Source organism: Mercenaria mercenaria, chromosome 10 (genome assembly GCF_021730395.1).
Source record: "Mercenaria mercenaria strain notata chromosome 10, MADL_Memer_1, whole genome shotgun sequence".
Classification (NCBI taxonomy): Eukaryota; Metazoa; Mollusca; class Bivalvia; order Venerida; family Veneridae; genus Mercenaria; species Mercenaria mercenaria.
The window spans coordinates 75,172,507-75,197,350 of record NC_069370.1 but is presented as its reverse complement, the minus strand read 5'-3'; the positions used below and the strand labels follow the sequence as shown (position 1 = coordinate 75,197,350).

The 24,844-nt window shown below is 36.8% G+C and overlaps 1 protein-coding gene across 3 annotated transcripts in view; it reads left to right on the top strand.

Moving 5' to 3' along the window:
• Positions 1-24,844, top strand: part of LOC123560111 (aspartate--tRNA ligase, cytoplasmic-like) — a 97,077-nt gene that overhangs the window by 66,399 nt on the left and 5,834 nt on the right. For all 3 annotated transcript variants that reach the window (XM_053516528.1, XM_053516530.1, XM_053516529.1), the window contains 11 exons: positions 1,453-1,558; positions 5,060-5,231; positions 6,286-6,388; positions 7,190-7,292; positions 12,222-12,296; positions 15,690-15,858; positions 18,746-18,880; positions 19,684-19,831; positions 20,455-20,523; positions 22,313-22,433; positions 24,384-24,464. In XM_053516528.1, the coding sequence (XP_053372503.1) occupies positions 1,453-1,558; positions 5,060-5,231; positions 6,286-6,388; positions 7,190-7,292; positions 12,222-12,296; positions 15,690-15,858; positions 18,746-18,880; positions 19,684-19,831; positions 20,455-20,523; positions 22,313-22,433; positions 24,384-24,464 (1,282 nt within the window). The remainder of the gene's footprint in view (positions 1-1,452; positions 1,559-5,059; positions 5,232-6,285; positions 6,389-7,189; positions 7,293-12,221; positions 12,297-15,689; positions 15,859-18,745; positions 18,881-19,683; positions 19,832-20,454; positions 20,524-22,312; positions 22,434-24,383; positions 24,465-24,844) is intronic.

Genomic DNA, 24,844 nt, shown 5'->3' with positions numbered 1-24,844 from the left:
ATTTTTAGTGTGAAAAATTGAGTTCAAACATGTATTTGAAGCCTTCAAAGATAGTGATGCGATTTGTGTTGCTGGTTATATACACATAGAAGTAGTGATGGGCAAATCGGTTAGATTTGCCAACCGATTAATCAGCATAATCGGACAAGCCAACCGATTCGATTAATCGGATATAATCGGATAATCGGTTACTCTAGTTGCATATCTGTAAGTTCACCTCACATTGTATGTTTTATGTTATCACTTAAGAAATGAGCCACACAGACATCAAATATCCTATTTCTATTGTATCCCTTCATAAACATAAGTAAGTTAACAGCATAAAAGTCAACTTCAAATCAGGTACTGGTCACAATTTCACCAGAGACTCTTATCCAGTGATATATTGTGTTATTAAATTAAAATCATATGGAGCAAAAACGTATTAACGATTTATTAATTCTTAATAACGACTGGAATGATTTCAATCCCACAAAATCAAAAATTGAAAATACCTTTGCTAATATGCTTGCATAATTCTTACAGCATGCTATGCATACTGCCATACTATTGTCAAGAGTTTAGGTTGATGGTTTTTCCGGCTTTATTTTGTAAAAGCCATATATCTTCCTAAATCTGGGTGATCACAGACAAACTCAATTTCTTTCGAGATTTTGGAGGAAGCCATTTTTACGTAGAGTAGTTTCCCTTGGTGTAATTGCCCCAAAGAACAGTAAAGACCAGAAAGAAAAAGGTCAGAAACAACTAAATTATCCGTTTGGGGTTCCAAGTAATTAATCGGTCAGGGAAAAGTGAAGTCGGCGATCGCGCTCATGAATGCAACGCCGACGATTATTCGATTGTCGCCGATTGTCGGCCCATCACTACATAGAGGGAAAACTTTCTGCATTGTTTCAAATGGTAAGTGGGTTGTAGTTGGAGGAGAGATATTGACCTGTGCAAAAATTATCACAATATCGCAACTGTCACAATTAGTTGGACTAAGGGTCATGATGTAATTATCACTTTCATTTCATTTCGATCTGATATTACGTCCAATTCAGCAACATCTGAAAACTGGTGTAATCATTAGTGATTAACATGATCTGGGGATGGATTAATTTCTCTAGTTGTAGACAGTTTTTTGTTATATCAACAAAATCATTGCAATTCACGCTAGTAAATTTTTATTATTGCTTTAATAAAACTCAGTCTTAGGTGAAGCTGTGGAGTCATTGATGCATGCATCTTATTTAAAAAATTTTGCTGCAACATTAAAAATGGGAGGCATATAGTGTTACTCATGTCTGTGTGTATGCATGTGCTTATTGGCATCCTGGCTGGAATTTCATCATACTTTATTTACTTAGTCTATTTTAAAATAACATGGTAAAAATGATCATCATAACAAGGTGTGTCATGAGCAAAACCCAGATCCCTAACTCAAAATGTCAAGGTTATTCTTCATTTCAGGGAAGGGGATGCTCAGCCATCAAAGAAGGCCTTAAAGAAACAACAGAAAGAAGCAGAGAAGGCTGCAAAGAAGGCCCAGTACAAGAAGCAAGATAACAAAGAAAATGTAAGTACATTGTAGTCACACTATTTTATCAAGTGCTAAAACCTGTTTTGCTAAAACAAGCATGGTTGACATGATTTTGATATTAGAATATAATGCTTACATCTTTAGTAGGAGGAGAGGTCTCTGTTAAAGTCACTGATCACTTGTTCTTAACTTCTGTGGGTTCAAAATCCTGCAGGTGGGTAAAATTCAACCATCCAGCCACCCTTCATTGTTAGCTCACCTGTCACAAAGTGACAAGGTGAGCTTTTGTGATCACGCGGTGTCCGTCGTCCGTCCGTCCATAAACTTTTGCTTGTGACCACTCTAGAGGTCACATTTTTCATGGGATCTTTATGAAAGTTGGTCAGAATGTTCATCTTGATGATATCTAGGTCAAGTTCGAAACTGGGCCACGTGCCATCAAAAACTAGGTCAGTAGGTCTAAAAATAGAAAAACCTTGTGACCTCTCTAGAGGCCATATATTTCATAAGATCTTCATGAAAATTGGTCAGAATGTTCACCTTGATGATATCTAGGTCAAGTTCGAAACTGGGTCACGTGGATTCAAAAACTAGGTCAGTAGGTCTAAAAATAGAAAAACCTTGTGACCTCTCTAGAGGCCATATTTTTCATGAGATCTTCATGAATATTGGTCAGAATGTTTACCTTGATGATATCTAGGTCAAGTTCGAAACTGGGTCACGTAGGGTCAAAAACTAGGTCATTAGGTCTAAAAATAGGAAAACCTTGTGACCTCTCTAGAGGCCATATTTCTCAATGGATCTTCATGAAAATTGGCCAGAATGTTCACCTTGATGATATCTAGGTCAAGTTCGAAACTGGGTCACGTGGGGTTAAAAACTAGGTCAGTAGATCTAAAAATAGAAAAACCTTGTGACCTCTCTAGAGGCCATATTTTTCATGAGATCTTCATGAATATTGGTCAGAATGTTCACCTTGATGATATCTAGGTCAAGTTCGAAACTGGGTCATGTGGGGTCAAAAACTAGGTCAGTAGATCTAAAAATAGAAAAACCTTGTGACCTCTCTATGGGCCATATTTCTCAATGGATCTTCATGAAAATTGGTCAGAATGTTCACCTTGATGATATCTAGCTCAGGTTCGAAACTGGGTCACGTGCGGTCAAAAACAAGGTCAGTAGGTCTAAAAATAGGAAAACCTTGTGACCTCTCTAGAGGCGATATTTTTCAATGGATCTTCATGAAAATTGGTCAGAATGTTTACCTTGAAGATATCTAGGTCAAGTTTTAAACTGGGTCACGTGGGGTTAAAAACTAGATCAGTAGATCTATAAATAGAAAAACCTTGTGACCTCTCTAGAGGCCATATTTTTCATGAGATCTTCATGAATATTGGTCAGAATGTTCACCTTGATGATATCTAAGTCAAGTTCGAAACTGGGTCACGTGGGGTCAAAAACTAGGTCAGTAGGTCTAAAAATAGAAAAAACCTTGTGACCTCTCTAGAGGCCATATTTCTCAACGGATCTTCATGAAAAATGGTGAGAATGTTCAGCTTGATGATATCTAGGTCAGGTTCGTAACTGGGTCATGTGCGGTCAAAAACTAGGTCAGTAGGTCGAAAAATAGAAAAACCTTGTGATCTCTCTAGAGGCCATATTTTTCACGAGATCTTCATGAAAATTGGTGAGAATGTTCACCTTGATGATATCTAGGTCAAGTTTAAAAGTGGGTCACATGCCTTCAAAAACTAGGTCATTAGGTCAAATAATAGAAAAACCTTGTGACCTCTCTAGAGGCCATATTTTTCAATGGATCTTCATGAAAATTGGTCAGAATTTTTTATCTTGATGATATCTAGGTCACATGTGCTCAAAAACTAGGTCACTTTGTCAAATAATAGAAATAACGACGTCATACTCAGTTCAACACTGGGTCATGTGGGGATAGGTGAGCGATTCAGGACCATCATGGTCCTCTTGTTCTATTTTTGTTGCCATGACAACACAAATAACATTTATGTGTAAGAAAAAAAAAAAAAAATTTATGTGTAAGATACTGTAAAATCTGGTAAATAAGCGTATACGCTTATAATAATTTTAGTGACACTTCTATGCGCCTACTTTTGATATGTGCTTATACTTAAGCCAAAACTATGTGCTTATATTTGATATGCGCTTATAGACAAGCCGTGTGCGCCTATTTCTGATAAACTAGGAATATTGACAGTGCTTACCTTGGTTGAGAAAACGAAAGTAAAACATGGTCATGGACGTGCGCAGTGAACTACTTCCTTTTATTGCATACAGTATTTATACATACTGAAACCATAATGAATACCTAATTTGCAAATATTTGTAATGTTCAATCTCGCGAATCGGACCATTTAATAATTGTTCAACTCTAAGATTGTAGGATTTTATCCATATTCTTTCCACAGATTTACAAAAGAATGACAAACTGTTATGACAATGCAAACAACTTTTCGTGTGTTCAAACTTTTACTTTCATTTACTGAAAACATGTTCCATTCAAAAAGCATGATTATCGTAAACAATTTTTGTTTTATCAGACAATAGACGTTAAAATCTTTTAACTTCCACCGGCTATTCAACAGGTAAGAAAACTTGTCACCTGTAATTATGATAAACAATTATCACGGTATAATATTGTTAATTACGTCTTTTTGCTGCATCATGTTTGTTCGCCAGTAATCGGATATGCGCCTACTTTAGAGACAAAATTATGGTAAGGGTATGACATGCGCTTATTATCCCATACGGAATAACGGTAAGGCCGTATGCGCTTTCTTTTGATATGCGCTTATATTCAAATATACGCTTATTTACCAGATTCTACAGTATGGTAGAATATGATTAAATTGATTATCTGTATTACAATATAGTTGTTTCTAGTTTCTGCATGAACATAAGAAAAACTGATTTTCCAATATTTTAAATTTCTTATTATACAATATCTATATCATGTCACTAATACAGGTTTTCTTACGGAGTGGCCCATTTATATTCGTTTTTCATATGGGTAAAAGGTCAAGGTCACAGTTAAGTTAGTGCAGAAAGCACATTCACTGGGCCATTCTTGATTTTGAGTTTTTTTTTTCTTAAAGTTGTGTACTATGAGGTCAGAATCTGATGGACAAGAGAAACTGTGAGCAACTCGTTTCTGCTCAGTAACTTCAGAATACTTTGACATATGATCCTTAACAGGCACATTGCTTCAGGCATATTTTGCTCTCTTGTTTCGTTCTTTGTCTTTATTCTAACAGTGCCTTGAAACATTGTATATTAACCCAACAAAAACAAGCACATAAAACTGGCTTCAGTTATTGTTAGTCGTGAAATAAAAAGTTTAAAACAATAAGCATAACAGTACTACCAGCTGAGAACAATATTCTCTATCTAATTTGCTGATTGTCTGTGATGTCTAGACTCATAACTTTTTCTGGAATTTAATGCTTTCCATGAATTTTCATCTTTCAATTAGAGTGATTTATGTTATCTGTGTTCTGTTGTCAGGTTACAGAATCGGAAGGGAAAGATGTATCACAGGGTTGCTATGGTAACCTGCCACTTATTCAGTCTCAGGAGAGGATTGATAGAAAAATACTTGCATTGAAAGAGTTAACTGCAGATCTGGCCGACAAGAAGGTGTGGGTTCGAGCGCGGCTACAGACCTCCAGAAGTAAAGGTACAGCAGAATGTGAAAATAGAAACAATAAACTAGACAGGAAAGCTGCCAGTTGACTTCTGCTATGTGACATTAATCAGACATGAAAAAAACATCATAAGGCCATAAATTTACTGTTTCGTAGATCCTGTAACCTTATTTCTATGAAAAAGTACTAAATATAGAATTTTCAAATGTTCTTACATTTGTAATTATAGGGAATTTTTAATATGTAGGCTGTTACATGTATTTTTGATGTCTTTCAGAAAACAGTAAGAACTTAGACTGTAAAAAAATCTAGTTTTCAGCTCGACTGTAGTGAGAGCTATTTTACTCATGATGGCATCGGCGCCACACTTTGGTTAAGGTTTGCGTACAGGTTCATATCTCAGTAACCAGTGCATGTATTGGATTGAAGCCTTGTCAGCAAACCTATTGAAACAGCCAAGTTAGAGAAGTCTTAGTTGGATTTGATACAAATTATAGACAGCTTTCAACTTAAAAAAACAAGTCTTGCCAAGTTATGACCATTGTTTGACTTAGAATTTGTTAAATAGTAACTGTTGAGCATGCTGCCATATGGAAGTAGAAGAAAAAGTAGAACTATTGCACTTGCCCAGGCATTGGCATTGCCGTCACCGATGGTTGAAATTTTTGATGATGTCAGATATATCTGTTACTATCAAAGCTTCTGACTTGAAACTTCAAATAGTTATTTACTATTGAAGATAACACCAGGAGAAACAATCCACATACTCTGATTAGAATTTTGAAAGAGTTATGCCCCTTTTTAACTTAGAATTTTTGGTTAAAGTTTTATATAACGTCCAATATCTCTGTTACTTTCAAAGCTATTGACTTGAAACTTAAAATAGTTAATTTACTATCAAAGGCTACACCAGAAGAAACACTCTCCATAACTCTGATTATATATTTGAGTTAAGCTCCTTTTACTAGCAAAGCTCTAATTCAGAGTCGGGCACTGAGAAAAGTTTAACATGCTGTCTTATGGAAGCTCTTGTTTATTGTTACAATGTATAATTCATTCATGAGCTCAGGTATGTTTTTTCCACAGGAAAGCAATGCTTTGTTGTGTTGCGTCAACAGAAATGGACAGTACAAGGCTTGATCTGTGTTGGTGAAAAAGTCAGTAAACAAATGGTGAAGTTTGCAGCAGGGTAAGTTCAGACTAAATTGTTGAGTTTGATGTTGCATGCTTCCATACTTAGTAAGATTTTTCAAAATTTTAAAACATGCTTTCATTCAGAAATATTAAAGTAATTCAGTATGTTTGAGGAAGTTTTTTTTTCTACATTAATACACTTTCAGTCAATGAAATATGAAGAAAATTCAGGTTAATAGGGAAATAAATTGGGTTATGTTAAAATAGAAAATAGGACTTTAGCTGTACCTTTTAGCATACACATTGAAATATCGACCTAAACAGTACTGGTTTATTTTGACACCTTATATCAGTTGTTAACTATCATAATAAAATAAAAGTATGTAAAAGTTCTTATGAATATGTTCTACTTCTTATTCTGCCATGTTGAATGAAGTGAAACAGACCATTCATTAGAAAGAAACCACACAACATGATATTTAGTGCTGTTTTATTGAACCAGTTGTAGCAATGAACTTGTCAGAATTGATCAAGATATGCAGTGAATCTGAATGACATCTCCAAATAACAAACACTTTAACTTGAGTATTTTTGTTCCCGTCACACAAAATTTGTAATAAACATTCTGACAGCAAAAATTTCTGTACAACAGACAGAAATATTTTATTCTACCTGTTGTTGTTCACTCTGAAGAGGTTAAACTGTAACAGCACACAAAATAGACACCGTATAATACACAACACACTTCTCTGCAAGATCACTGTGTTACCTCCCTTTGTGCAAAAGAAAGGGGAGATAATGTTGACATATAAATATGAATTATTTATGATTATGATAAATATATAATGTTTTTCAGTATTAACAAAGAATCTATTATAGATGTAGAGGGATATGTACGAACTGTATCACAAAAAATTGAAGCATGTACACAACAAGATGTAGAACTACACGCAGAACAGGTATTTTTGTATACTATGGCTTTTTAGCTCACCTGTCACAAAGTGACAAGGTGAGCTTTTGTGATCGCGTGGCGTCCGTCCGTGCGTGCGTGCGTAAACTTTTGCTTGTGACCACTCTAGAGGTCACCATTTTTATGGGATCTTTATGAAAGTTGGTCAGAATGTTCATCTTGATGATATCTAGGTCAAGTTCGAAACTGGGTCACATGTGGTCAAAAACTAGGTCAGTAGGTCTAAAAATAGAAAAAACTTGTGACCTCTCTAGAGGCCAAATTTTTATGAGATCTTCATGAAAATTGGTCAGAATGTCCACCTTGGTGATATCTAGTTTAAGTTCGAAACTGGGTCATGTGGGGTCAAAAACTAGGTCAGTAGGTCTAAAAATAGAAAAACCTTGTGACCTCTCTAAAGGCCATATTTTTCATGAGATCTTCATGAAAATTGGTCAGAATGTTCACCTTGATGTTATCTAGGTCAAGTTTGAAACTGGGTCACGTGGGGTCAAAACTAGGTCAGTGGGTCTAAAAATAGAAAAACTTCGTGACCTCTAGAGGCCATATTTCTCAATGGATCTTCATGAAAATTGGTCAGAATGTTCGCCTTGATGATATCTAGGTCAAGTTTGAAACTGGGTCATGTGCAGTCAAAAACTAGGTTAGTAGGTCTAAAAATAGAAAAACTTTGTGACCTCTCTAGAGGCCATACTTTTAATGGGATCTGTATGAAAGTTGGTCTGAATGTTCATCTTGATGATATCTAGGCCAAGATTGAAACTGTGTCACGTGCGGTCAATAACTAGGTCAGTATGTCTAATAATAGAAAAACGTTGTGACCTCTCTAGAGGCCATATTTTTCAAGAGATCTTCATGAAAATTGATCAGAATGTTCACCTTGATGATACCTAGATCATGTTTGAAACTGGGTCACGTGCGGTCAAAAACAAGGTCAGTAGGTCTAAAAATAGAAAAACCTTGTGACCTCTCTAGAGGCCATATTTCTCAGTGGATCTTCATGAAAATTGGTGAGCATGTTCAGCTTGATGATATCTAGGTCAAGTTCGAAACTGGGTCATGTGCGGTCAAAAACTAGGTCAGTAGGTCTGTAAATAGAAAAACCTTGTGACCTCTCTAGAGGCCATATTTTTCATGAGATATTCATGAAAATTGGTGAGTATCAGGCTGTCTAGCGTCCCTAAAATTCCTACTTTTTCCTATTTTTTTTCAATTTGGCTAAAATTCCTATTTTTTTAAAAAATCAAAGGAAATTCCTAAAAAGGCCCTATTTTTTCACAAAAATTCCTAATTTTTTAACTTTTTTGCAATGATCAAAAAGAGAAAATGTTTTAAATGTTGTTTAAAAGTTCTTCTAATTCAGAATAAAACAGTTTAGCACAGTTCAAAGCAGTTTACCAGTGGTAGACGTCTTTTCTGTAAATAAAGCACTATTTGTGAGTTACTTTTATGTCAATCATATAAAGGTAAGCACATTACATGGTCTTTAAAGTCCATATTTTAATTTGAAAATTCCTAAATTTAGCCCTAAAATTTCCTTAAAATTGTACCAAAATTCCTAATTTTAGCCCTATTTTTTGTACAAATTGCCCTAAAATTAGCCCTAATTTTTTGTCAGGGTATGCTAGACAGCCTGGAGTATGTTCCCCTTGATGATATCTAGGTCAAGTTCAAAAGTGGGTCACGTGCCTTCAAAAACTAGGTCATTAGGTCAAATAACAGAAAAACCTTGTGACCTCTCTAGAGGTCATATTTTTCAATGGATCTTCATGAAAATTGGTCAGAAGTTTTTATCTTGATGATATCTAGGTCACATATGCTCAAAAACTAGGTCATTCTGTCAAATAATAAAAATAACGACGTCATACTCAGTTCAAAACGGGGTCATGTGGGGATAGGTGAGCGATTCAGGACCATCATGGTCCTCTTGTTTAATATACTTTTATGATAGAGCTCTTGTTAGTACATAACAAAGTTATAATTCATTTTTAGCTCACCTGTCACAAAGTGACAAGGTGAGCTTTTGTGATCACGTGGCGTCCGTCGTCCGTCTGTGCGTGCGTGTGTGCGTTCGTGCGTAAACTTTTGCTTGTGACCACTCTAGAGGTCACATTTTTCATGGAATCTTTATGAAAGTTGGTCAGAATGTTCATCTTGATGATATCTAGGTCAAGTTCGAAACTGGGTCACGTGCGGTCAAAAACAAGGTCAGTAGGTCTAAAAATAGAAAAACCTTGTGACCTCTCTAGAGGCCATATTTTTCATGAGATCTTCATGAAAATTGGTCAGAATGTTCACCTTGATGATATCTAGGTCAAGTTCGAAACTGGGTCACGTGGGGTCAAAAACTAGGTCAGTAGGTCTAAAAATAGAAAAACCTTGTGACCTCTCTAGAGGCCATATTTCTCAATGGATCTTCATGAAAATTAGTCAGAATGTTCACCTTGATGATATCTAGGTCAAGTTTGAAACTGGGTCACGTGCGGTCAAAAACTAGGTCAGTAGGTCTAAAAATAGAAAAACCTTGTGACCTCTCTAGAGGCCATATTTCTCATGGATCTTCATGAAAATTGGTCAGAATGTTCACCTTGATGATATCTAGGTCAAGTTCGAAACTGGGTCATGTGGGGTCAAAAACTAGGTCAGTAGGTCTAAAAATAGAAAAACCTTGTGACCTCTCTAGAGGCCATATTTCTCAATGGATCTTCATGAAAATTGGTCAGAATATTCACCTTGATGATATCTAGATCAAGTTTGAAACTGGGTCACGTGCAGTCAAAAACTAGGTCAGTAGGTCTAAAAATAGAAAAACCTTGTGACCTCTCTAGAGGCCATATTTCTCAATGGATCTTCATGAAAATTGGTGAGAATGTTCACCTTGATAATATCTAGGTTAGGTTTGAAACTGGGTTACGTGCGGTCAAAAACTAGGTCAGTAGGTTGAAAAATAGAAAAACCTTGTGACGTCTCTAGAGGCCATATTTCTCAGTGGATCTTCATGAAAATTGATCAGAATGTTCTCTTGATGATATCTAGGCAAGTTCGAAACTGGGTCACGTGCGTCAAAAACTAGGTCAGTTAGGTCTAAAAATAGAAAAACCTTGTGACCTCTCTAGAGGCATATTTTCAATGGATCTTCATGAAAATTAGTCAGAATGTTCACCTGATGTATCTAGGTCAGATTCGAAGTGGGTCAGGTGCCTTCAAAACTAGGTCATTAGGTCAAATATAGAAAACTTGTGACCTCTCTAGAGGTCATTTTCAATGGTCTTCATGAAATGTCAGATTTTTATCTGATGATATCTAGGTCACATTGCTCAAAACTAGTCACTATGTCAATAATAGAAATAACGACGTCGTACTCAGTTCAACACTGGGTCATGTGGGGATAGGTGAGCGATTCAGGACCATCATGGTCCTCTTGTTTATTAAATCACCTGTAACATTGTGACAAGGTGGGATTTTGTGATCGCCCTTTGTTCGTCATCTGTCCACAATTTCTTGCGAACATGATAGAGACCACATTTTGCAATCGATTTAAATCAGTCTTGCACACAACTTGTATTGGCATAATATTTTGGTTCCTTTCGAAAAGTGGCCAAATGCCATCATGGGTTCTAACAGATTTTATTAGCTCAGCTGAGCACAAAGTGCTCAGGGTGTGAGCTATTGTGATCGCTCACTGTCCAGTATCCGGCCATTCACAGTTTCCTTTAAACAACATCTCCTAAACCACCAGGTCAGTTTTGATGAAACTTCATGGGGATGTTCCTTGGATGATCTGCAAAAAATTGAAGTCCATAGAGAACTCTGGTTGCCATGGCAACCTAAAGGAAAAACTTTAAAAATCTTTTTGTCCAAAACCACAGGTCCTAGGGCTTTGATATTTGGTATGTAGCATATCTAGTGGATCTCTACCAAGATTGTTCAGATTAGCCCCCTAGGGTCAAATATGGCCCTGCTCTGGGCATCAAATGATTTATATAGACTTACATGGTATATGACATCATCTAGTGGGACTCTACGAAGAGTGTTAAAATTATTTCACTGTTGTCTAGTGTTATTTCTAGAGTGACGCAGCGGGGCGCCCCTCCTGGCCTTTTTTACTGCCGCCACGCTGCCCTTAAAATGTGCCCTCCTGCCTTTGGTCTTCTGCTAAATCCCGCCATTTTCTCTGTTGACATGCCTTGCCAATTTTATCAGCAAAATATGTCACGGCGAGTGCACACAGGTAATGAGAATCAATGAAGTGTTAAAACTAATTGATAAAGAATACGGATTATGTGTAATGTCAAAAAGGTGTTCGTAAGCGGCCGCCAGCTGATTACCGAGCACGTGAAAAGTGCCATGTAAGATTTCTTTGTGCAAAATTTAAATTAGACAGTTGTTTAGTATAATATAATAAGTATATATCAATGCAGTTTGGTTTTACTGTAATTTCAGTTAGAAAATGCACAAATTTTAATGAATATCGATAGCAAAAGTAAGTTTAGAATGTCCGTTCAAGAGTCTTATTACACCCGATCCTTTTAACCCGAAGTTAAATAATAGGCCTAGTTATTTATCCTTTGGCCAATATGGAAGGCTGAGGGCCAATAGGACAACCCTCGTCAGAAGACAAGGCTAATATGAAATCAAATGATCAATAACATTATATTATGATAACAACAAAATTCTAGAAAACTTTCCTGACATCTTTTCCATGATATACAAAAAGAAATCTATCTAACCAGTCAAATGATGTTAAATACACTAAAAGAAGGAACATTGTAATATAGGTTAAAGCAAACAAAAGCTGGCTTTCGTACATTCTAAAATTACACTGTTTTGAGAAAGCTGCAAAAATCAAATTATCTGTATTCTTGATGTAAGCGTCTTACATTATATTATATTATTTAAATGTATTGATCTGTTTCAGATTTGGGTTGTAAGTGGATCAGAGCCAAGGTTACCTCTCCTTGTAGAAGATGCTTCTAGACCTGACTCCGAGGACGTAAGTAAAGTCATACCAGAATGTTTTACTGGTTTCATTTATGTTATTGAAAGAGCTTTGTCAAAATTTCAGGTCCAGTGTTAAATTTTATAGTTTTTTCAGTCAATATAGCTACAGTCATCTGAAGTCATTTACCTCTTTTTCACACAATGAGTTTATAAGCAGTTTGTTTGGGAAAACACTATTGCAACAAAAGGCTATCGCAGTGCTGCTTAACACAAAAAAAAAATCAACAAAAAAATCAAAACATATATCAGGAAATATGGTCAAACATTGCCAAAACTTATTTACTTTTTATGCCCCCAATTTGGGGGGGGCATATAGATTTGCTCTTGTCCGTCCGTCCGTCCTTCCGAAAATGTTGTGTCGCGCGTAGCTCTGAAAGTATTTGACGTAGAGTCACAAAACTTTACAAGTATGTTGGTCAGCATGTGTAGTTGTGCACCTGTGGTTTCGCGTCCGGATCCATTCAGTCATGTAGAAGTTATGGCCCCTGACTTTGTAAAAATTGGTCATTTTAATGTTGTGTCGTGCCTAGCTCCAAAAGTATATGACCTAGAGTCACAAAACTTTACAGGCATGTTGGTCAGCATGTGCAGTTGTGCACCTGGGGTTTCGCATCTGGATTCATCCAGACATATAGGAGTTATGGCCCCTGACTTAGTAAAAAATTGGTCATTTTAATGTTGCGTCGTGCATAGCCCCAAAAGTATTTGACCTAGAATCACTAAAGTTTACAGGAATGTTGGTCAGCATGTGTAGTTGTGCACCTGGGGTTTCGCGTCTGGATTCATTCAGTCATGTAGAAGTTATGGCCCCTGACTTTGTAAAAATTGGTCATTTTAATGTTGTGTCGTGCCTAGCTCCAAAAGTATATGACCTAGAGTCACAAAACTTTACAGGCATGTTGGTCAGCATGTGTAGTTGTGCACCTGGGGTTTCGCGTCCGGATTCATCCAGTCATGTAGGAGTTATGGCCCCTGACTTCGTAAAAAATTGGTCATTTTAATGTTGTGTCGTGCATAGCCCCAAAAGTATTTGACCTAGAATCACCAAAGTTTACAGGAATGTTGGTCAGCATGTGTAGTTGTGCACCTGGGGTTTCGCATCCGGATTCATTCAGTATTGTAGGAGTTCTGGCCCCTGACTAATGTCATGTAGTGGGGGCATCTGTGTCCCATGGACACATTTCTAGTTTGTTATGACAAAGTAACTGCTGCAAAAATAATAATAGATGTAAAGATTTTTGCTTTCATTGAAATAGTTTTCCCTCGTCTGAATTGATATAACTGATTTCATTAGATTAATTAAACAACATAATTTATTATATGATTAATTCCATCATTTGAACTGGAAATGTGTACATTCTGGTCTTTTGTCATGGACCAGTTTGTACTATGAAAAATTCTTGAATACTGACTTTCAATTACAACTGTGAAAAATTCATGAACATTGACTTAAACATGTTGGCATGATTCTATGATTTTTGGCCATATTTACATCAAACACTCCAGTGCTTCCTTCCCATGACCACTCTAGCAGAAATTCCGAGTTGCATATTCAAAACCATACTCGTATAATACTTTCTGGGAGAACAAGTAAAAATTGGTTTTTAACCTGTACTGAGTAGTAGGTCCATTGCTAACAAAATGAATATGTTTTAGTGCTGTAGATGATCTTAAATATGTTAAAATAGAACCTAGGTGTGTCCATATCGCACTAGGCCTGTGCTTTAGGCAATCAGAAACAGTCGGAACTGTTTGATGTCTTGTATATGCAATTCCTGTGTGTATGGAAATCTGGTTTTCAATGTACCAAAGTTTTCTCCCGTCATGTGTTACAGGTACTAGTTGTACGTCTTGGGTCTCATGTATTGGAGAAGTAGAAGGACTTAATGTGTTTTCAACAACTTTAAATATTTTGCGATCTTTTTCTCTTTTGTTTCTCCGATTTTGTCTCTAATTCTTTCTTTGTTTTCTGTGCTCTCTATTCATCTTGTCAAACCTTGTTCTTTATTTCATTCATGCAGTTCCATGAATTGCCAGGTCAATAATAATCTAAGATCTAACTAACCTTCAATACTTTCAAACAGGTCTTTAATTTGGTATCTAAACTTTAATGCGTTTGGCTGTCTTCAAACTGAATACAGTGCCGTTCTTGCTGATCCTATGCCCTCTATCAAGATTATTTAACCTTTTCTTCAAACCTGAAAAAAATCTCTGAAATTCATAGAGAAAAGCTATATGAAATATCTAGAATAGTAGAGTAGAGTAAATATGATAAATCTACAATCCAAGTAAGATATTGTGACAGTGACGTAGCAGGTATATGTGTATACAGAAGTTACTAACCATTTCACAAAAAGTTAAGCAAAACAAGAGTGCAGATTGTAATCCATTAATACCTTGTAATAGGACAATGGGTTTACATAATAATAGTGAACTCTTCCACTGCATTAATGCTACATCATCTTGATCTCACTATACCTTGTGATAAGATGAATTAATGGTTGAACAAATGAACAAAAGAATCTATCTATTGTTTATATGCATTTCAGTGTAATATGTTTTAGTGTCATTTCCAAACTGTATTCGTCATTACCGAAACATACCACTGGTATTGTCGCAGTAATAACCATTTTCAAAAATGACAATTTTGCATTGATTTTTACAAAAAGCATTTGGCTGATCATGATGATATAGTCATCAAACAACATAAGAAAGTGAAACATTTGTGTACTTCATAAAGTTAGGATGGTCAACATTGGACTTTAAAGGAATATTTTGATATTTGGTAATGACACGGAAAAGTATACACACAGAAATTAACAATTTACAATCAAAAGAACATTTCTCTTCCATACCCTAGTGTCCCTGAGAATATTCAAAATTATCATGCCAAGAAATTCTTGAATGAGGTAAAGTTGATGGATTTATTGTCGTTCTTATTTACTATTCAGCTTAAATCAAGTTTATAATTTTTTACAGATTTCAAGTTCAGTTATAATCTACAGATTTTTTGGAGAGTTATGGCCCCTTTTCCCTTTAAATTTACTTTTCCTTTCAATTACTCTTGAACAGATGAATAGATTGAATTTATTTTAAGCACACAAGGATTGGATCATGAAGTACAGGTCAATTTCAGTTTTAGTGATATTCAATTTCTGACTTAAAATTTTACAAGTTAGATAACATTTGAAAGGATTAATGGCTGGAATTCATTTTTTGGTACACATTTACATGGTTTTAAAATACAAGCCAAGTTCAATTTCATTTATGCTCGTTTTCAACTTAAGAGTTTGTCGAGCAGGTCTTTGTGTTGTGCAGGAATGAGAATAGTATTTTTCAAAGCAGGTATTGTTTTGAGTAAATAACTGTTATTTCATTTTTGCAGGGTTTAGCTATTGTACATCAAGACACACGGCTAGATAATCGTATCATAGACCTGAGAACTACAACAAGCCAGGCTATATTTAGACTGGAAGGTGGAGTGTGTAAAGTATTCAGGGAAGTGCTTGATAGTAAAGGATTTGTAGAAATACATACTCCAAAAATTATACCAGGTATGTTGCTAATAAAAAATCTTTATTGTTGCAATGACTAAATTTCAAAAGGGCCTGGCAATAAACCTACTGAAAGGTAACACCTCTCTGATAATTAAATTTGAACTGTACTTGAATGAATGAATGACTGGGGAATTAAGGTTGCTGACATTGAATCATTTGCCTGTCACCACTGTGGGTTCAAAACCTCGCTTTGGGTAATTATGTCTCCCCCAGGAGACATATTGTTTTTGCCCTGTCCGTCCGTCCGTCCGTCCGTCCGTACGTCACACTTCATTTCCGAGCAATAACTGGAGAACCATTTGACCTAGAACCTTCAAACTTCATAGGGTTGTAGGGCCGCTGGAGTAGACGACCCCTATTGTTTTTGGGGTCACTCCGTCAAAGGTCAAGGTCACAGGGGCCTGAACATTGAAAACCATTTCCGATCAATAACTAGAGAACCACTTGACCCAGAATGTTGAAACTTCATAGGATGATTGGTCATGAAGAGTAGATGACCCGTATTGATTTTGGGGTCACTCCGTCAAAGGTCAAGGTCACAGGGGCCTGAACATTGAAAACCATTTCCGATCAATAACTAGAGAACCACTTGACCCAGAATGTTGAAACTTCATAGGATGATTGGTCATGAAGAGTAGATGACCCCTATTGATTTTGGGGTCACTCTGTCAAAGGTCAAGGTCACAGGGGCCTGAACATTGAAAACCATTTCCGATCAATAACTAGAGAACCACTTGACCCAGAATGTTGAAACTTCATAGGATGATTGGTCATGAAGAGTAGATGACCCCTTTTGATTTTTGGGTCACTCCGTCAAAGGTCAAGGTCACAGGGGCCTGAACATTGAAAACCATTTCCGATCAATAACTAGAGAACCACTTGACCCAGAATGTGAAACTTCATAGGATGATTGTACATGCAAAGTAGATGACCCCTATCGATTTTGGGGTCACTCCATTAAAGGTCAAGGTCACAGGGGCCTGAACATTGAAAACCATTTCCGGTCAATAACTTGAGAACCACTTGACCCAGAACGTTGAAACTTAATAGGATGATTGGTCATGCAGAGTAGATTACCCCTAACGATTATGGGGTCACTCTGTGAAAGGTCAAGGTCACAGGGGCCCGAACATTGAAAACCATTTCCGGTCAGTAACTTGAGAACCACTTGACCCAGAATGATGAAACTTCATAGGATGATGGTACATGCAAAGTAGATGACCCCTGACGATTTTAGGGTCACTCTGTTAAAGGTCAAGGCCACAGGGGCCTGAACATGGAAAACCATTTCCAATCAATAACTTGAGAACCTCTCGACCCAGAATGTTGAAACTTCATAGGATGATTGTTCATGCAGAGTAAATGACCCCTATTGTTTTTGGGGCCACTCCGTTAAAGGTCAAGGTCACAGGGGCCTGAACATTGATAACCAGTTCTGATCAATAACTTGAGAACCACTTGACCCAGAATGTTGAAACTTCATAGGATGATTGAACATGCAGAGTAGATGACCCCTATTGATTTTGGGGTCAGTCTGTTAAAGGTCAAGGTCACAGTGGCCTGTTCATGTAAAATCATTTTTTTGGAAATAACTTGAGAACCACTTGACCTACAATGTTGAAACTTAATAGGATGATTGGACATGCAGAGTAGATGACCCCAATTTATTTTGAGGTCACTTGATCAAAGGTCAAGGTCACAGGAGCCTGAACAGTGACTTGAGAACCACTAGGCCAAGAGTGTTGAAATTTAGCGGGATGACTGGACATGCCAAGTAGATGATCCCTATTGCAGCCAACCATCAGTGTCTCTTTGATTTTTGCTCCTGACCCCTATTGACTTCTTGCCTATAAGACTTTGCATTGGGGGAGACATGTGCTTTTTTACAAAAGCATTTTCTAGTTCTACCTAGGTGCCTACCCATGCCTGTCACCACTGTGGATTCGAAACCTCGCTTTGGGTCATTCTACCTAGGTGTCTACCCATGTCTGTCACCACTGTGGGTTCGAAACCTCGCTTTGGGTAATTCTACCTAGGTGCCTACCCATGCCTGTCACCACTGTGGGTTCGAAACCTCACTTTGGGTAATTCTGCCTAGGTGCCTACTGTTGCCTGTCACCACTGTGGGTTCGAAACCCCACTTTGGGTAATTCTGCCTAGGTGCCTACTCATGCCTGTCACCACTGAGGGTTCAAAACCCCACTTTGGGTAATTCTGCCTAGGTGCCTACTCATGCCTGTCACCACTGTGGGTTCGAAACCTCACTTTGGGTAATTCTACCTAGGTGCCTGCCCCTCTCCGAAATAATACTGTGAAATCATGAAATTTCGTGGTTTTGGTCAAAACGGCAATTTCGTGGGGATATGTATACAGTATTCGTGGATTTCAACTTTTGCACATAACATGAATGGGAAATTTACTTGTAAGTTGGGATTAAATTTCGCAGATTGACACAACCACGAAATTCACAAAAATTAGTCCCCCATGATTATTAATGATTTCACAGTACATAAAGGAGCAACTTGGATCTTCCTCCACCATGAAAAGCATGACAGTCACTATATGACTATATTTGTTTCAGTATGACATTAAACCCACTGAAAAATAACCCCCAAAAAAAACCTTCAGTGAATGCTCCCTGAACTGAAATTTGTGCTATGGTGGAGGATTATGAATAAAGTCTTTCACCTGTTTTGAAGCAATTTTGTTTCAAAACAGCTGAACCCAAGAAGCTTCTTGATTAGAGCATCTTTATATATTCTTTCTTCTACACCTGAAATGACTATTTAAAATACCTCTGTAGAAATTGCTGAAAGGAGTAATGGGTGGTAACTATAACTAGATACAGGAACATGCCAACAGTTTATGTGTTATATGTTTTCAGCTGCATCAGAAGGGGGTGCAAATGTGTTCAGAGTGTCATATTTTAAAGGCAGTGCTTATCTTGCACAATCTCCACAGTTATATAAACAGATGGCAATGGCAGCTGATTTTGAAAAGGTTTATACAATAGGAGCCGGTAAACACATATTGAAATTGTTTATTACTCTTACATAATAATGAAATGTTGAGCAAAATTATGGTAGTGGACCCATAATGACAGTTGGCAAATTCCTTGTGAGAATGTATTTGCACATTTTCTTTTTTTGGTGGGTGAGGGGGGAAGTTCTGTGGCTAATAATGTAGCTTGTACAAACACATGGCCTTTAGTACCAGTGCATGGAGACTATAGCATTCTCTATGTTTTGGTCAGTTAACAGTTTTCCTAGATTAATGAGATGTACCATGTCATTATAGGTATTTTTCATATTGAACATTGATGATGGAAAAGTAATCAAATTATCAAATTCCAACTGGAGTTTCCCGTCTCTTTTGAAAAAAATTTCTCATCTTAAATTGCTTAGAATGTCCACATACATTATTATGTAATTATGTAAATTCACAACACAGTCTTGTCAAAACATGTTTTTCTTCAATAAGCTTCTTCAGTTGACATAAAATACTTCTTAAATATAAACAATAAGAAACAAGGAAATTATTTTGATGTGCTAACAGGCGTCAGTATTTAGACACTTCATTTGGCATATACAAATGTACATTATGAAATAAAACATCTGCATTCAAATAAATACTTTTATAAGACAATTGTTAATGTAGAAACATAAAATTATCCTTAAAGAACTTAATCAGTTTCGTTCTGTAAACTTTCAAAGGTGCTAGCCCAGTAAAAAAATTTCAGCAAAATGGAAATGTTATAAAGGTATTGTACCACTCGGCCATAATGACATGAAATGTCACGTGTAATCCCTGTACTGTTTCCAGTATTCCGAGCGGAGGATTCCAATACTCACAGACATCTGACAGAGTTTGTTGGTGTAGATCTGGAAATGTGTTTTAACTATCACTACCACGAGGTTCTAGATGTACTGGATGAACTCTTTGTCTCCATATTCAAAGGTCTCAGGGACAGGTCAGTATGAATTTAATATACTTTTACTAAGTGTTGAACAAACAGTAATTTATGGCTGTAATAATATTGTTAACAGTAAGGTGATATGGTGGATATCTTGGTGGTATTTGGTTTAACTCACATCAGGACAGAAGAAATTATTCTTATCTTATACACATATAAACAGTTCTGGGAAGACTAGGAATTCTAACCTACCTAGTAGGGAAAGTGTAGTATTTTCTGATATCACGTTTTGGGGATAGATATCCCTGCATTTTCTTAGGAAAATGCCCAGTCTAAAACAGTGTGCACTTATGTGATGTCATTTTGCGCAAGTCATGATGTTATAAATTATATGCATAGTGAAAGGAAGTACCTAGATCTAGATGTCCATGCACTTAAAGATTTGCAGAAAAGTTAGACATCTGCCTGTAGAGGACAGCTGTTCTACAATCCTTGATTGGATAGGAAACCTTGTTAATTCTTTGCTTTTCATTGCTTGCTGTCCTGTTTAGTAGGGAAGCCCATGCTTAAAACAGACAGGCATGTAAGCTAATGGTAGATTTGACTTTTGCTTGTTTGTGAAAGTATCTGTATTCTGTGATTAGTTGTATGTTTATAGTAAATTCTTCCATGTTTTACAGGTATGCTGAAGAGATAGCTACAGTCAATAGACAGTTTCCTGCTGAACCATTCAAGTTTTTGGAACCAAGGTATATACTAGTGTTGATTAGGTAGCTCTGCACGTTTGATTAACCAAAAGTGACGGTGTCATATCATTTATCAGGAATACCTAGAATAATGCCTGGTAGTCACTATATGGTAGCATAAATGTTGTCAGGAATCTGTTACATCCCATGTTTCAGGCGCTAAACAGTCAGCGCTATAGTCTTCCTTAATTTGACCATATAATATATGGAAAGAGATACATCTTCAGTGAAAAGTTTCATTAAAATCTACATTGGGGAACTTCTTCTATATGCGAAAATGTCCCTAAAAGTGTGATTTACCCATAGAAGCACATTGTGAAAATTGGCTGGACCACTATTTATGTCTCCCACCACACAGTGGTGTGGGAGACATATTGATTTACTCCAGTCTGTGTGTGTGTCTGTCTGTCTGTCACAAAGCTTGTCCGCACTCTAAGTCGAACATTTCTCATCCGATCTTTACCAAACTTCAACAAAATGTGTCTGCCAATAAGTGCTTGGCCAAGTTCGATAACTAGCCAAATCGGCCTAGGCACTTTGGAATTATGGCCCTTGAATTACCGAAAAATGCTCAGATTTTAGGCGCATTCCTGGAGCCAAAAGGACCCCTATACTACTCATGAGTAGTATAGGGGTCCTTTTGGCTTCAGGAATGTGCATGCAGTCTGAGTAGTATAGGAGTCCTTTTGACTTGATGAATGTGCATGCGCTCTAGTAGGGCAAGTTCGATAATGAGCCAAATCGGTCCAGGCACTTCGGAGTTATGGCCCTTGAATTACCGAAAATCAGCCTTTTTACTCTTGTCCATGCTCTAAGTCGAACATTTCTCATCCGATCATCACCAAACTTTAACAAAATGTGTTTGACCATAAGTCCTCGGACAAGTTTGATAACTAGCCAAATCGGCCCAGGCACTTTGGAATTATGGCCCTTGAATTACCAAAAATCAGCCTTTTTATTCTCGTCCGTGCTATAAGTCCAACATTCCTCACCCGAACTTCACCAAACTTGAACCAAATGTTTTTGACCATAACTCCTCGACCAGGTTCATTAACTAGCCAAATCGCCTGAGGCACTCCAGAATTATGGCCCTTGAATAACCCAAAATCGGCCTTTTTACTCTTCAAAGGTATATTTGTAGTGAGTAAACAGTATATAAAGACTGACTTGCTATTTAGATGATTAGGCAGTTGTGGGAGACATGCGCTTTTCTCAAAAGCAACTCTAGTTTCCAATTGGTCTAACAAAAAAGCAAGCATATGGATTCATCTTTTCGATTGGCTGAATTTTCATTCTTTGAAAAAATATGGTGTAATAAAATTTTGTATTTAAGAATAGTATTAGTTTCAGATGTGTATAATATCTTAATTCTTTCATACCATACAAAGGGAGGTCATTCAGACTTACAGCCTTGTATCCCTTCAATAACCTGTCAGTTTCGTGTACCGGTTGGTCTGAATGGGGAGATCCTGTCAGTTCAGTGTACCGGGTGGTCTGAATGGGGAGATCCTGTCAGTTTTGTGTACCGGTTGGTCTGAATGGGGAGATCCTGTCAGTTTTGTGTACCGGTTGGTGTGAATGGAGAGATACTGTCAGTTTTGTGTACCGTTTGGTCTGAATGGGGAGATCCTGTCAGTTTTGTGTACTGGTTGGTCTGAATGGGAAGATCCTGTCAGTTTTGTGTACTGGTTGGTCTGAATGGGGAGATCATGACTAGACTAATTCAAAGTAGGCTCAGGCTTTCTTTTTAATGCAATAACATGTTTATATAAAACTATTTGATAAATTTCAGTTTGAGGTTAGAATACAAAGAAGGCGTTGCTATGTTACGTGAAGCAGGTGTTGAGATGGAAGATGATGAGGACTTGAGTACTCCAAATGAAAAACTGCTTGGCAGACTAGTCAAAGCAAAGGTAGGCTCTTGTTTGTGTTTGACATTTCTGTATGAAAGTTCTAGAAATTTTTTTTTCTATCCCAATTTTGCTCTAGTTAGTCAATGTAAACAAGTTTAAGAGTATACTCATTCTAGAATAATAACATCAAACCAATAATATTTATGATCAACATGTATGTATTAACATTGTTTTATATGAGGTGTACTGGTTTGCAAGATAACCTTGACACTATATGGCAGTTTTTTGGCAGAATTTTACTCATCTGTGTAAATATTTCATAGTTCTGCACATAAAAAAGTCAAACGTTTTTTATCCGATCTTCAACAAACTTGCTGACAGTTTGTGGGTAAATATCTCGGCCAAGTAAGATAACCACCCAAATTGCCCCAGGCACTCATGGATTATGCTCCTTGAATTAGGCTAAGTTCGATGACAGGCTTATTTTGTGACAGTCTGGCACTCTTGTTTTATCATAAAAAAAGGAAAATGTTAAAAATCATTTCTGGTAATACAGTCTAACTGTACTAACGTCACTCCGATCAGCGTTCACCCTCTTCAGCGGCCATTTTATGAACGCCCCAGGATTTTCCTCTATTTATCACTTTATTCAGCGTCACCTGCCGTCGCGGCCAGCGCCACCGAAATTGCTCCCGCCGTATTGACCCCTTTCAGCGGCCATTTTTTTTTCCAAAACACATTATTTAGGCTATTATCGCCGAAATACCTGATTTTGAGAAGCACGTGGTTGCTAAGTTCGCGGGACTTCACCAAAAACACAAAATGACATGAGCTTCTCAATATAAAACTGATAACCAAAGGTGTAATCCCTTTGTTATGATCAAATGCAGTAATATCGGTAATTAGCGTGTCACCGTTGTCAAATTTGTTGTTCACAGTTGACCTCGTAACGATAAACTCGATAACTAATTAGTAGCATAATATTTGATTTTTTATACTTCGTCATCAAAATACATTAAATTTATACGAAATTAATTGTGTTTGAAAAAAAAATAAACCACTCTATCTTACGAAACGCATCTTAGATTAGCGTAGACAATAACGCCGAGAGTACTTCCCTTACCAAAATGGCGAAATGTAAACAAACTTGTTTGAAGTTGGAAATTGTCTGTAACAATTTTTGTAGTAAAAAAATGAACACGCCGAGTTTTAGATGCTAAGAAACATTCGTATTGCGAAGGCAAATGCACGTCATTGTACCTGGTAAAATAATAATGGAAAACCCAAAAGAAACGGGCCTAAAGCTATAGACTGGTCAAAGTCTGAAAAATTTCATAACTGGCTGCACCTCGGTCAGCGGCACCTGGCTTTAGCGCCAAATTGTCTGCTTCCTTGGCTGCTGCTTAAGACAGGTTAGACTTATTTATAATTTTAGCAATGACCCATGCATATTTGAACCTTAATTCAATGTATTTACTCAAAAAGTCAGCATAGCGAATGTCATACTAACACTCGTAATCAGGTAACTGAATTGGGGAAAAAACAATTGCTGGTTAGATTTCATAGGTATCACTAAATACATACCTGGGCTGATTTCTTACCACCTCATGTTGGTTGGCTGCTTGCAGAGTTGGAAGCATATATATTTTAAAAACATGCAGATGCCCTCACAGCATAGCACATGCACACTAGAAATGGAATTAGTCATTTAAATACAGTAAACACTTGCCAATTTTGACAAGATTTCCAGTAGTTGTAAAATTTCAATGCTTCAGACCAATGATGGACTTGATTTTGAGGGATAAAATATTTGATAGATTTTATATACAAAATGGCATGTTATCTCACCAATCAGTAGAGAATATTTTTGCATGTAAAGTATCACTAAATAACTTTAAATGATTGAATATAGTTTTGACAGTTCTCAAAAAACCCATGATTTAACTGTATATTGAAGTATAATTGTATTCCTTTGACAGTTGTGATAAATTCTTGTTTCCTGTGTTACAGTATGATACAGATTTCTATATCTTAGACAAGTTTCCCCTCGCTGTGAGACCCTTCTATACCATGCCAGATCCAAACAGTTCTGTAAGTATTCACTGAATATATCCTTCACCTGAACCTTTTTCCTTAGATTATATATGAAATTTGCTCTAATCGATTTTAATATTAATTGCAACCCAAGAGAATATGATTAAGAAACCTAACTACACATTAGCTTGTTCCTGAAATTTATAATGTATGTGTTTACTAGCGTTGAAAACTAATAATTGGGAACATACTTAATAAACTTGTGAAATTAATGAATGTTCTGCCTAATTGCAAATACAGGCAAATACCGTTACCTCGATATTCAAGGGGCTGCAAATATTGCATTGACGTATCCGAAGTTTGACATAATGATATCGCCTGTCTGGGACTACATTTTGTATCTGTGTAGGAAGTCTATATTGTCATTACATTCAATC